The sequence below is a fragment of the Ammospiza caudacuta genome, chromosome Z, assembly GCF_027887145.1.
Source record: "Ammospiza caudacuta isolate bAmmCau1 chromosome Z, bAmmCau1.pri, whole genome shotgun sequence".
Taxonomy (NCBI): domain Eukaryota; kingdom Metazoa; phylum Chordata; class Aves; order Passeriformes; family Passerellidae; genus Ammospiza; species Ammospiza caudacuta.
The window spans coordinates 71,535,369-71,548,640 of NC_080632.1; the positions used below are offsets into that span (position 1 = coordinate 71,535,369).

Genomic DNA, 13,272 nt, shown 5'->3' on the forward strand with positions numbered 1-13,272 from the left:
AAAGGCTTTTCTTTTTCTTAGCAATGAGCTATTAAATAGGTTTCTAAGGCTTTAATTTTCTGTTATTTTGGCATCTACCATGGTGGAAGACACTCATCCAGAAAGAGGTAGCTGGGAATAGAGCTTACTGACTGAGATATTTTCCTTTAGCACAGCATGTTTTGTAGTGCAGAAGCATCTGTATCCCATTTTAACAGGGTCCAGCCAATGTCCCCAGTGTGTTCCTTATCAGTTCTCTGCAGAGATTCACCCACCAATGTACTTGTAAGTTGCATTGGCAGGTTGTGGCATACATTAATGACTCTTGGAGTTGACCACATTGGAAACCTAAAATTGTTACCTGTGAACTCAGGGGAAAGAAGACACCAGAACAAGAGGTCTCCAGCAAAACAGATGGGTTTTTTTAAGACCTAAAGATATTGGACATTTCTAAATGCAATTTCTGCATAAGTACTTTAGGACGTGTCTGCATTTCCTCTTGCCTCTGACTACAGAAATTAAAGGCTGCTACAAGTGTTTTAAACTTTCCATGCCTGCAGAAAAATGTCTTTTATCAACCCATCAATATCTGGCACCAGGTAAAAAATCTCTCAGTGTCAAGCAATACCAGTGAGAGGTATCTATGCTGAAGGAGAGGTGGATGCCACCCAGCCAGCTGCTGTGGATGGATAGCTCAAACAGCCCTGTGTCTGCAGATATCTGTAGTGTAAAGTGGTTGATATGTTATCAGATTTTCTGCTGTGCTCTGCTTTTCAGCTGAGGCTCCAGCCAGAGTGTTTATTTAGAGCTGGTTCTGTGTTCTCACTGACAGCCTCACACAATAGGGTTACCCTCAATTTCTCCTTCTTACTGAGTATCTGCCTGGACAAAAGTTCAGTTGCCTTAAACAGGAGGAGTGCCTCTGCCACAGAGAGCAAGCAGCTATGGATTGTGACAGTAAATCTAAACCATAAGAAGAGGCTGGACATATTTGTTTACTGCCTCTGTGAATGCAGAAAATACAGAAATCCACAGTGCCAGCTGAGTCTTTGAGATCTTAAACACAGAGCATTTTGAAATTAAGTTAGCATTTGGTTGAGAGCCAGCTGAACATGAGCCAGCAGTTTGCCTAGGTGGCCAATAAGGTCAGTGGCATCCTGGCTTGTGTGGCCAGCAGGACCAGGGCAGTGACCGTCCCCCTGTGCTCAGCCTGAGGTGAGAGTCACTCCCTGAGGCCTCACCTCGAGCCCTCTGTTTGGTTTTGGGTCTGAGTTGTGTTAGGGGAGGTTCAGGCTGAATATTAGAAGAAGGTTCTTCACTGAGAGAGTGTTTGGGCACTGGAACAGGCTCCCCAGGAAAGGGGTCCCAGTACTAAACCTGACAGAGTTCAAAGAGCATTTGGACAATACCCTCAGGTACATGGGTTGACTCTTGGGGCATCCTGTGCAGGGCCAGGAGTTGGACTCAATGATCCTTGTGGATCCCTTCCAACTCAGGACATTCTGTGTTTCTGTGATAATGTGAGGTGCTGAGTCATGTCCAGACAAAGGCAGCAGAGCTGGGGAAGGGTCTGGAACACAAATCTAATCAGGACCAGCTGGGGGAGCTGAAGGTGTTTAGCCTGGCACAAAGGAGCCTTATCACTCTCTAGAACTCCCTACAAGTTGGTTGTGGTGAGGCAGGGATCAGTTTCTTCTCCCAGGTGGGAGATGCAGGTTTGGATTGGATATTAGGAAACAAATCTTCACTGAAAGGCTTGTCAAACCAGGAAAATGGTTGAGTCACCATTACTGGAGGTATTTAAAAAATGAGTTGATGTAGCACATGGTTACCAAGTGGACTTGACAGTGCTGTTAACAGTTTAACTGGATGATCTTAGACATCTTTTCCAAACTAAAAATCCTATGATTATGTGACTGTATGAAGTATCATATTTTTCCTTGATTCTGTCTGACATTCTAGTTCAATATCAGACATGACCCCAAAATTATAATTTTAATGTCAGGTCTGAGCAATCTTTCAGTTTCCATCTTTTTTTCCCCCAATTATTTGTCTTCTCTATTTTGCTACTTGAATTATGCTAGGCCTCTTAAAAAATAATAAAGCAACAGTTGATGTGGAAGAACAGCCTTTTTATTCTTCTAATGGGTTTATTTTTCTGATGCATGCAGAGAAGAGGGTTGAACAAGAAATTGGAAGTTTAAGGTTATATGTGGTCCAATGTCAGAAAAATACTTTCTTTAATTTTCCTGTGGTGATAAGCTGTTCAGTGCTTGCAATTTATATGATTACTTTTTATTAAGTTGGGAGTTCACCGATCATGTGTTTAGCTTGAGATGTTGTTTGTTCCTCCTCCAAGCTGTGTTATCCGTTATATTCAGTCCCCAGTGTGCAGACTGCTTCTCCTGATGCCTGAAGACAGAGAAGGACATTTTGCCATTTCGTGCTACCTCCAAGTTTGTCATTTGTGGCAAGGGAAGTACATCATAACCATGTAGAGCAGAGGGTCTGGTCTCATCAGCTCACGTACTGACTGTGTTTTGAGATGAGACATACATAGAAATGTGTATTTCTATTCACATTATGTGTGGGCAGAGTGCCTGCATTGCCAGGAAAGCTTCATTGCCAGACATCATGGAAATAGAAAAAAAAATGGAAAATTATAATGAAACATTTCTTTACAAGAATGTGATCAAACCCAGGATCAACTCTGATCAAATCCAGGCTCCTAGAAAGGTGGTTCATGTTTCATGCTTGTCAGTGTTTAAGAGTCATTTAGACAAAGCCCTTAGTACCATGTTTTATCTTTTGGCCAGCTCTGCATCAGCCAGTTGGACTAGATCATTGTTGAGGGTCCTTTCCAACTGAAATAATCTATTCTGTTACTATTCTATTCCTATTCCAATTCTGTCCTATTCTATTCCATTCTGAAGTTGTGATCTGGGGATAGACATCAAGTAGTTTGCCAGAAACATCTGTATATTCCAGAAAGAGAAAACACTTCATTAAAGTATCATTTATGCTTTGTATCAAGAGCACTGTGAAGGATCAAATCAAGTCTAACTTGGAAATAGTGTACTTTAGCTGGGGAGATTGCCTAACATAAGTAATGTCTCACATCACTCAACTCAATTGACTAATTGAGCTAAGCCAGTTTCCTATTCCTTTATCCAGTTTGCTTTTAAGCCTCTAAGATGCTGTTCTACTGTCGCTGCTACCAAAGCCCCTGAAACTCTAGGATCAAATGAAGGCAGAATAGGTGCTAAAGGAGGGCTGCACTGGATTTCCTGGGATACACTCTACAGCACTTTTTAGCTGTCAGACTGGAGCTTATCACTGAAGTTTTGCCTTGTTCTTCAGACCTTGTATCTCTCCTTCTCCTGTGACAGTAGACAGTACTTGGTGCCCTGACATTCGCTCAATATCAGATGCTGCTGCAGTTCAGTGCTGTAGGAGTAGGAATCTAGGAACACAGAAACAACAGATGTTGCTTAATATGAATATTAAAAAAATGCTTATGTAATTCCTAATTAAAGTGTCACTTATTCTTAAAAAAAAGGAATTGAGGCAGTCCATACCAGCAAAAGAAAAAACAGACAAGTGCTCAGATCAAAATGATGGCATAGTTTTCATGGGTAAAGGAAAGGCACAAGTTAAAAGCTGCAATCTGTGTTGCTTGATAAGAAGCAGAGATTCAAAAAAAGATATTGCTATGGCAACAAAAGGAGCAAGGGGATTTACACTTCTGTATGTTTCAGTGCAGTCTTAACCAAGAGTGACTCTGGCAAGAAGGAACAGCTGCACAATCATTCCTGTAATTCATGGGTTGTGAATCTCACCTCACTACCTCAGAGCCTATAACTTAGAGCTATAGGTCATTGACCATACATGGCTGAAGATATTCCCAGACCTGTTAGAAGCATAATTCTTAGATTATTTATCAAAGGCTTTCCTGTATAAAATCTCAAGGTTGAATAGGTTTCTAATATCACTTGAAAATATTTATTCTATTCCATATGCTATCAATTAGGTCCACACTCATAGGACACCTAAATCTTTCTTGTAATCTGTTGAGAACATTAAGTCTAATGTCACTCTAATACAGGAACATTCCTTCATCTTTAGTTTCACCCTGTAAGAGTCACTGAGTGGTTTTTTTCCATATGAAGATTAATACAATTTCTACCTTACCAAATTTTATGTCACAAAATATACTGTGTGTTAATACAATTTAATTAGCTTCTCATAAAGCAAATAAAGTAAGATTATCTCATAGACATCAGGACATTTTAAGATTCAAATCACGCTGCTCTAATTTAAGTTGCTTTTTTTTTAATTACCCTCGTTTCAATAATGGTATTGTCTATTAATATTGCAGATCACAGTTTTTCGAATGGGATCAGAAGGACACCAGGATATTGATTTAGCTATTCTGACAGCACTACTAAAAGGTAACAGAGTTGAGTGAATCTATATCAATCCATTTTGTGTCTCTGGTGTCCTGAAACCTGCATTTATTGACATATCTATCAAGATGATAAATCTATACTGTGAAACTGAAGTATGCTTCTTGCTCTAATTGCTTTATACAAACCCAGCTCTTTCTTTAATGTTTAAACAGCTACTGTTTTTCCTTTCTGAATTTTTGTTCTCCACAATCACTGATGTGTCACAAGAAATATCAGTGGTGACCCCCAACACCAGTTACTTGAGAAGCTCAGTATTCATGAGAAGCCAAAGAACTCCTCAGATTCAGATTACCTTGGTAGCTAAAACATCCATTTAGTTAAAGCTGGCTCTATTGACAAAGTAAGGTTACCTGTAGTCATCCCTAGAAAGTCTGGAAGTAGTGTGAGGTTTCTTTCAGCCTCCACTTGTAGATTTAAGAGTCTAGCTATTGGGATGGTTGGGCTTTTAATCTTAAACCTGGCTGGTTGTTACATCTTTCTAAGCCATTACATGTTACACTTCTGCTCTTAAAATGTTGACTTTAAATTTCCTATTGCTACAGTTCATGATAGACCCTGATCTATATTAATTAAAAAATTAGTTCAAAACAAGAATCAAGAATTTCATCTATAGCCAAATTTCTCTTTTGTCCCTTGGAAATAATACAATTGTAGGTTTCATTTTTATCTTAAATGTAACTGAATCCTTCATTACCTTTAGTGTGAAGGTATTCTCTTCACATTTGTTCTTAAGACAATCCCTGAAAGTACTGCTCCTGTTTTCTATTAATAAGGCAAAGAATGTCTTAGAGTTGTGATTCCGCTTTTTCTAAATGTGTTTTCAAGATCTGTATCCCAACGTAGATCCCTGGAGTCTTCTGAAAACTGACTCTTGGAAGCTGAAGTAAATAAGTCACATGCCTGTGAGGGATTGTTTTCTATTTGAAATGTTCTTTTGCAGTATTTACATGAGCAACTCTTTTAGTGGTTGCCGTCTCAGTATATGAGCAGTCCTCCCTGGTCTGGACTATCCATTTTGTGAGTACTTAATTGGTGCTGTTGGCCTCTTAGTAAAATAAAATTTCCTTTTCTCTTGGTGTTAAGAGTGCAAGTCATCATAAGAAACTTTTATTAGCTCAGGAGGTGCCTGGATCTGTGTAAGTACTTTCGACATCTCCTTTCATGCTTGTCTGACAACTTTGATTTGAAAATCTGCTGGTGGCAGAAACATTTGTTTCTTGCTCAAGAAAGAGCCAGAGGAACTAACTGGCTTCATCTTCCCTGCTCCTCTGGACTTTCTGATTATGAAGGTACTTAATGAAGATCAGATTCATCAGGCACCTCTGGTTCATGTAAGCCTCCTGATCACAAGGTGTTTATCAATATGTGCAAAGATGAGATCTGTTGTCTCAGCCAAGTCAGTTGCCCTTATTCACACCATGTCTTTGTACAAGTGTTCTGGCCCACCTGGAAAGAAATACTGATTTTCTGAAAATATACCGCACTAGCCTGATGGATACTTGGGTTTTTCATCAAAGTCTAGGGTAGCAATCCTGAACCACCTGTCTATTGCTTTTTAATAAGCAATTTATTTATAATAGGTAAAATAAATGATTTTTTTTTTTATTTTGGAATTTTCATGACATTGAAATTTTCATGGCATTAGAGTTTCCACAGCATTGAAAACTTACTTCCTACAATTTATTGTCTCTAAAATTAAAGAAAAATTATAATTGTAATCAGTAAATTAAGAGATTTGAAGACTGAGTCTGAGTTATCTTGACATTCATAAATTTAAATTTAAGAATTCATCTCTTCCTACTCTCAAGTACTATGTCAAAAAAAGGAGCAGAGCAGTGTATGAAACTGGTGAGTGATTACCAGTAACTTTTTTTCATTCAGTCTTCTTGATGAGGAAATTGCAGCTTTTGGTAGTGCAAGAGGAGCATGTCAGCTAATGACCGTCCCACCCTTGCGTGAGTGATTTGGTCATGGAGGAGTGGGACAAGGGTTTGGAAACACAAAATATCACTTCCTATTTGCTGTGTAAAGTTTGTGATGAGCTAATCTCTTTTTAAATCCACACCAGACACACTGCCAATTCAGGAGCTCTCCTGTACAGCACATTCCACAAGCCCCAAACTCAGCACCACATATTATTTCTTTGTTTGTTTTCACAAGTCTCTTGTTTAATCTTGTCAGCAAGATTTATCTTTCTTGGAAGTGATCTTCAATAAACTACAGAATGGCATCCAAACTGGTTATCAATTTACATTGCATGGATGTCACAACAGCATATGGTTTGCAAATTCTTTTTTTTTTTTCTAATGTTGAGAGACACAAATGTGGGAAGTAAATTTCCAAAGGCATGAGTTTATAGCAGGCAAGTTTATCAATACAGTTTAGCTGTTTGTGCTCTCTTAACTTGAGCATTTGGAGCTCCCACCATAATGGATTTTGTCCTTTTGCAGCTGCTAGTGAAGCAGAAGGCATACGACAGGGAAGTTAAAGACAGCATATGGAGATGGTCTAAAAAAACTCTTGTTTTGAAGTGGCTTCAAAGATCCTAGTTCACGAAGCTGTTGCAATGTCTGGAGCAGACTAGTGCCAGCCCTGTTTCAGATGGTGCTCCAGAAGCCTCCCCCGTGCTACTGTGAGCACGGGGAAAGGGAGAGGTGCTGTGTGGTGTGTGCATACAGTGATATTACTGCCATGTACCTGCTGGGATAAACCATGCTAGGCTGCAGCAGAGCTGAAGTTCTGCATACTTTCCAGCCTGTGAGTAAGTCATGATTCATGCTCACTGAATAGCCATCATGTAGTATCAGATGGTCAAGGATAGTCTGCCAACCATGAAATCACAGACACAAAAAGGTTTCAGAATTAGATCAGCTATCTGGTTACTGCACTTGTAGCTGTTTTTGCTATCTGCTTTCATATTGTCAATTGGTTTCCTAATTGCCAGGAGGGTTCTGTAGCAAATGCTGTGGAAAGGCAGCCTTTGCACTAGAGAGCTGCTGAAACAGGAGATAGCACTGGACCTACAGAGACACAGAGCAAAAAGTTAATTTGTTTTTTTCATTTTCCCTAATCTAGTTCTTTTCTTTAGATGTTGATTCAAAGAGGAGACTGACATGCTTAGGTGCACTGTGGAAATGGATATCCCACAACCATTTCTGTCTAGGTAGATGTTTCATGTCATTTCATCTTTCCAGATACCTGAGCACCAAGATCATAGGCTATTCCAGGAGAATCCTTTAGGAGTCTGTGTTGGTCACAGTAAGCTTTAGCCAGTACATAAAAGCCTGTAATAATAAGTATATAAAAGCTCTTCAGTAATCCTGCAAGTGCACAACACTCATTGTCTGATGTGTACACTGGCTCCCCGAGGAGAGAGCGTTGAGTTTATAGTCCCTGGCTGTATCATAAAGGAGTTATTACATTTTCAGTCCAAAATATTGAGTAGACAATGTGACTTTTTAGCAAAAGAGTCTATGCAAGCACTGCTGGATGGCAGCCTAAGAACATAAAATTAACATCTACAGGAACTAACAGCTGTCCCAGCAGTCTATCTATATCCTGTGGTATCTATACCAAGATAAAACACTGCCAAAACAACGTATTGCATCCCAATTGCAACTTTTCTTCTAGGAGCAGATGAAAGGAAGGGTCACACTGCAGATGTTGTCATAGTCTCAAAACATTCTTTTGAGGAACATACCCTAGAATCAGCCAGACACCAGAATACTGAGTAAATATTACAGAGACATTAGTCATATTACCCAAAACATTATTTAATGCAATAACTATGATATGGTAATTAAAATAATACAATGCAATAGGTTATTAACTCTACCTTATTTATTTCCCAGTTATCCTTTGGCTTTGATTTGGGCACGTTACAGTGACACTCATGAGTGACAGGCATCCCCAGAGAGGTCACATTTTGGATTCTTCCTGCTGACTCAAGTCCATATTCTATGGCACTAAATGCAGTCAAGGAAATGATTGAAAGCAGACTGTATCTTAAGAAGGCCATGTCATGTTTTTTTCTGGGGAGTTTTTCTTATATGACTGGAATTATTCATACTTCTTAATCGTGGGTAGAATTCCACCTAAAATAGCCTGAATACTTCCTTTTTCATGTGAGACAAAGGCCATCAGTTCTGTCCTAGAATAAAATAAATTAAAAGGCATCCACAGCCCTTATGCTGCTCTGTACAAACATTTATAGCTTTGATTTTCCTTCTCCTCTTAAGTAAAATCAGTGTGTCCCACATTCATCTGAAAACCCCTCAGAGAAGACAGGAAAGAGAAGGAAGCAAGAGCTTTCCGGCAAGAAACTGTACTGTGGAAGCACCCATCCAACCAAATGCACCAGAGCCCCAGGATGCACATCCATAATCTACACCCTAGCTGATGGGCTGCTTCAGACCTGGAGTACAACATCCCCTTGAGAAGCCACACATTTCCTTCTACTGCCAGGTACCTGCAGTGCTCTGTGAGACAATGAACTCAAACACCACAGCACCAAGCGCTGAGAAGAGCATCAATTCTTGGACTGCACATGCTCCAACAGGAAAACTTGGCCACTGCTGGCAGCCTTAAGCACAATGAAGGGAGATGGGAAGGACACAGGTTGGACCACAGCTTGCTTTCCCCTCTGCTCCGTATTTGGAGCAATCAGCATGCTCAAAGAAAACAATTTTGATGAATGGATGCCAGCTGTTCCTTCCTGTGATCAAATGCACCAGAAGACCCTCTGTTTATCTGCCAGCTGAATCTTTTCTAAAGCATGAAAAGGGCCAGGACTGCTAGGGTCAGTTGCCACAAGCTGGAGAGCACTCCCTGCTAGGGCTCAGAGGTTATTTACCTGGAGCCTCAGTGATGTAGCTTGACTTCTGCCTCAAGTGGGGGCAGTGTAAACAGCCCACTTCCCTCCCCAAGTCCATCTGATCCAAAATTATTTCTAACTAGATGAAACTAGATGAAACACCTCTGGCTACCCATATCATAGCCTATTGTAGGAAAATCAGGAACTGGAGCTCCCTCATCACATGTGTGAAATGTTTTCAAGCTGTGGGATCACCATCACTGCCCCCAGGTTTTAGAGTTCACCCATGTGTTTCCTCCATGGCTTCCCAAAAACCTTGACTAATCACCTGCTAAAGCTCTCACTTCTCCTGCAGGCATATGATTGGGAAGGAGGAGATCTGATGAGAACATCTCTTGTTTGCTTCAGAAGGGGGGAGAACATTATTTGCTCTCTGTGTTTAACTTACACTATCATACTCACTGCAGGTATTTTTTTTCTGTTTTTGTAAATAAATCTTGGGATGTTGAAATGTAGAGACATTTTTGCCTTTCCCAAAGGTAAATATTTTCTGTTCTTGAATGCTGCATGTAAGAAACTTCTTGCTTGTGTAAGAAACTCCAAAAGTTTCAGATGTTGTTGGCATCCCCCCTGAGGTCTCTTGTAAGAGCTCTTGTCTGTGTTGCAGTACATAGAATGAGAAGTTGTGTCTTATGAAAAGGGGCAATCCTGATACATCTTAGCCACGGAAGTCACAGAAGTATTTTTACATTTTTTTACCTTCTTCATTTGTTTCAATTCTATTCTGTTCCTGCATTGTCTACCTTTTCATCAGAGCTCATTTCTGTATGAATGTGATTTGGATGATTCACAATTCACCATCTCCCAAACAATTACTGTAGGCATTGACAAGGAGTTGGCTATATCAGCAGTAAACTGACCTCAAAGTTGGGAGTTATGAAATTAAATTATAGGCTAAGCTCCACAAAGATTTTTATTAAGGTCTTCACAGAGAATTTCAGCAGGCAGCTTTTTGTTTTCATTGCCTCCAATTTCAGAGTCCACTTTCAACTGGAACAGTGTGTGGGTTTGAATAGTACTGAAATGGGGACACAAATGCTTTGAAGTAATGAAAAGCTTTTATTTCTCCTCACTCCATGATATCAGTATAAGAATTAATAAACACAAAATAACAGTAGAGGTATGAAGTCTTTAAAAAATAAGCCCTTATACAATCACCTAACCACTGCAACCAGATATGTAGTTAAAAGTCAAAGAGCCCTTTATTTATTTGGTTGATCAGTTCATTCAGGCCAGTTCTCCCTTTGACACTGAGGCACAAATGCTGTTTTATTATTACAAATTAGCTGAGAACTGTGAAATAAAAAAGCACAGCAGGACAGGAGTGTCCCACAGTGTCCATTAAAACTGCAGGGAAAATCATACCCTCCCTTCCAAATACAAAGAGCTCCAAATCCATCTCATCATCTGCATGGTTTCTCATTTAATTTGGATGTATTATACCTTGACACAAGCTTTATAGAATGCTTATTTACATGGATATTTCATATGTGAAGGGAAATTTGTCCCACCAGGATGCCTCAGTACAAACAGGGGAGAAACTCCTATGCCTCTTATCCAGATGGAATGTGTAAGATGCCAAAAAAATGCAGAACTACTGAAATCAATGATGTCTGTATGAGTTGAATCTGCTTGTAATTGCTAGAGGCATGTATGTTTGTGTGTGTGTGTGTGTGTGTGTGTGTGTGCGCGTTCATGTGATACATGTGGGGGTGTGTGTATTCCTGCAGTTCCATCTGTATCCTGGCTTGCTCTCTTGCTCACATTCTGTAGGAGGAAAACCAAAAATTGCCTCTTCTGATATCACCTATATCTGCAGTGTTTTGAAGGGAAATATGAGGAAATATTTAATGTATGTAAGACAATCTGAGAACTAGAGATGCAGATTTGAAAACGGATTTTTTTTTTTTTTTTTTTTTTTTACAGGTGCAGTGGAAGGTTTGGTTTTGTTTTAATATGAGATCAGTTGCAGAAATCACATGGACGTCTGTGAGACTCTTCACAAAGAGGAGTTACCAGGGCATACTGAGCCTAATGTCTTGTTTCTTTTTTCTCCTGCTCTCCTCCTGCTCCCCTGTCTGTGTGCACAGGAGCAAACGCATCTGCTCCCGACCAGCTGAGCCTAGCGCTAGCCTGGAACAGAGTGGACATCGCCCGCAGCCAGATCTTTATTTATGGGCAGCAGTGGCCGGTACCGTATATATATGTACAACATCTTCTGTTAGAAACACTTCGCACCCTACAGAGTATTAAATCCATTCTGTTTGCAGTGGTGGTTTTAGTGTGGTTTGAAATACTCTGGGTCCTGCCAAGCTCACGGTTCCCAGGCACAGTAGCCGAAGGCAGGCACAGTTGCAGAGAGGTTAATGTCTTCTGTTTCCAAGGAAATGGTGACATCTAGCGATGCCTTAACAGTAGAAGACCGTACCTCTGAAAAAACGGGAAGTACCAGAGTTATGCTATCCAACATGATTCTGCGAGCTGAGGAAAACGAGTATACAGCCATATTTTAGTGCTAGACTACAAATTCAAGGAAAGTCAAAACTTCTTTTTTCTCTTCAAGCATCACGCTTTTATATGCAAATACTCAATTTGAGGTGAAGGTTTGACATAAAAGATACCATACAAATGTTGGAGGTCAGGTAGACTGCAGGAGCTGGTCAGCAGTGTCACCAGGAATGGGCTGTGGCTCCAGACCTCTGGTGGTGTTAATTCTGCTCCCACTGCTGCTGTGCATCGATCTGCCTGCTCTGCATCTGCACCATCCTGTGCTCCAGCTCCTCGCTGGCTAATACCATTCTCAGGGAGCACCAGGGGTGTGGATTCTCTTCAGGAGTGGGAGGACTGTAAATAGAGGAGTTATTGAATACTGTGTCAGGCAGAAGAGGAAGAGTCAACTCCTTGACTGTGCTACAGCTTTTAAAGGTGCAGAAGTCACACAGAAAAAAAAAAAAAGAAAAAAAAGGAAGGTCTACATCCTTATCTGTATCTCCTTAAAGTCCAACTTATTCAGTCAGGAGTTTCAACTGGACCAGATTAGTCACTGCTGTGACACTTGTTTCATCACTGTCATTAAAATTTCACATGCTATCATTACATGAGCATTTACAATTCCCCATGGAAAAATTATAACAATGGGAAAAACTTCTGTTTAAGTATCCTTGCTTTAAATGTAGCTTTCTACAGCTTGCTACCCCTAAAAACTAGTAAAAAATCCTTGCCTTTTCAGTCATGGAGTGAGCAGGACTATTTATTTTGTCTTTGATATTGGGCATAAGTACATGTCAAAACACAGGAGGGATTATAATGGCATTGAACTGTCTTCATTGTTATCTCTTCATCACCACATCATAGCAAAAATCTTCAAACTGCAAACATTTTGGAAGCTAAAAGCTGAAAGAATGAGATAATTTCTCATCCTTCTAATTCTGCCTGACCTCCAAGAGTTAAGAAGGAGAGGTTTTGTGTAAGAAGACCTCTTGCATTTGGGCCTTCAAAGGAATGCAAATTATGAAGCTATTTCTGTTTCCCAGGTATTCAAATTTCCCTGAGGTTCCGTATCACAAACACAAGAAAACTCTAGAAAAGACAGAATTAAAGTGATTACTTGTGCACATAAAAAGTGTATCTAATATAAATAAAATGTTTAACAGGGAAAGAAATAATGATAATAATGACATGGTGAAGGTAGGGATATGGTCTCCAGTTTACTGTATTCCAGTTCTTTTGTCCTAAACAATTTTTCCTAGAGTATTTTAACCAGCACTCCAATATTCCTTTTTGAAATGCAGCCCTGAATTAGAAAAATTGTTACAGATTAAAACTGTAATTATCCCATTCCAAGCTTAGAAGAGAAACCCTCAGAATTTTGTCAGTCCCTCTGCTTGTGCTGGAGTGACTGAACCAGCTGGGTGTAGCCTGCCATGCCCAGGAACAGCTTCAATTAATCAC

At 40.0% G+C, this 13,272-nt stretch overlaps 1 protein-coding gene across 1 annotated transcript in view; it reads left to right on the forward strand.

Annotated features, from left to right (window-relative positions):
• Positions 1 to 13,272, forward strand: part of TRPM3 (transient receptor potential cation channel subfamily M member 3) — a 409,030-nt gene that overhangs the window by 336,577 nt on the left and 59,181 nt on the right. Inside the window, exons 9-10 of the mRNA XM_058824044.1 lie at positions 4,358 to 4,430; positions 11,412 to 11,512. Coding sequence (XP_058680027.1) covers positions 4,358 to 4,430; positions 11,412 to 11,512 — 174 coding nt within the window. The remainder of the gene's footprint in view (positions 1 to 4,357; positions 4,431 to 11,411; positions 11,513 to 13,272) is intronic.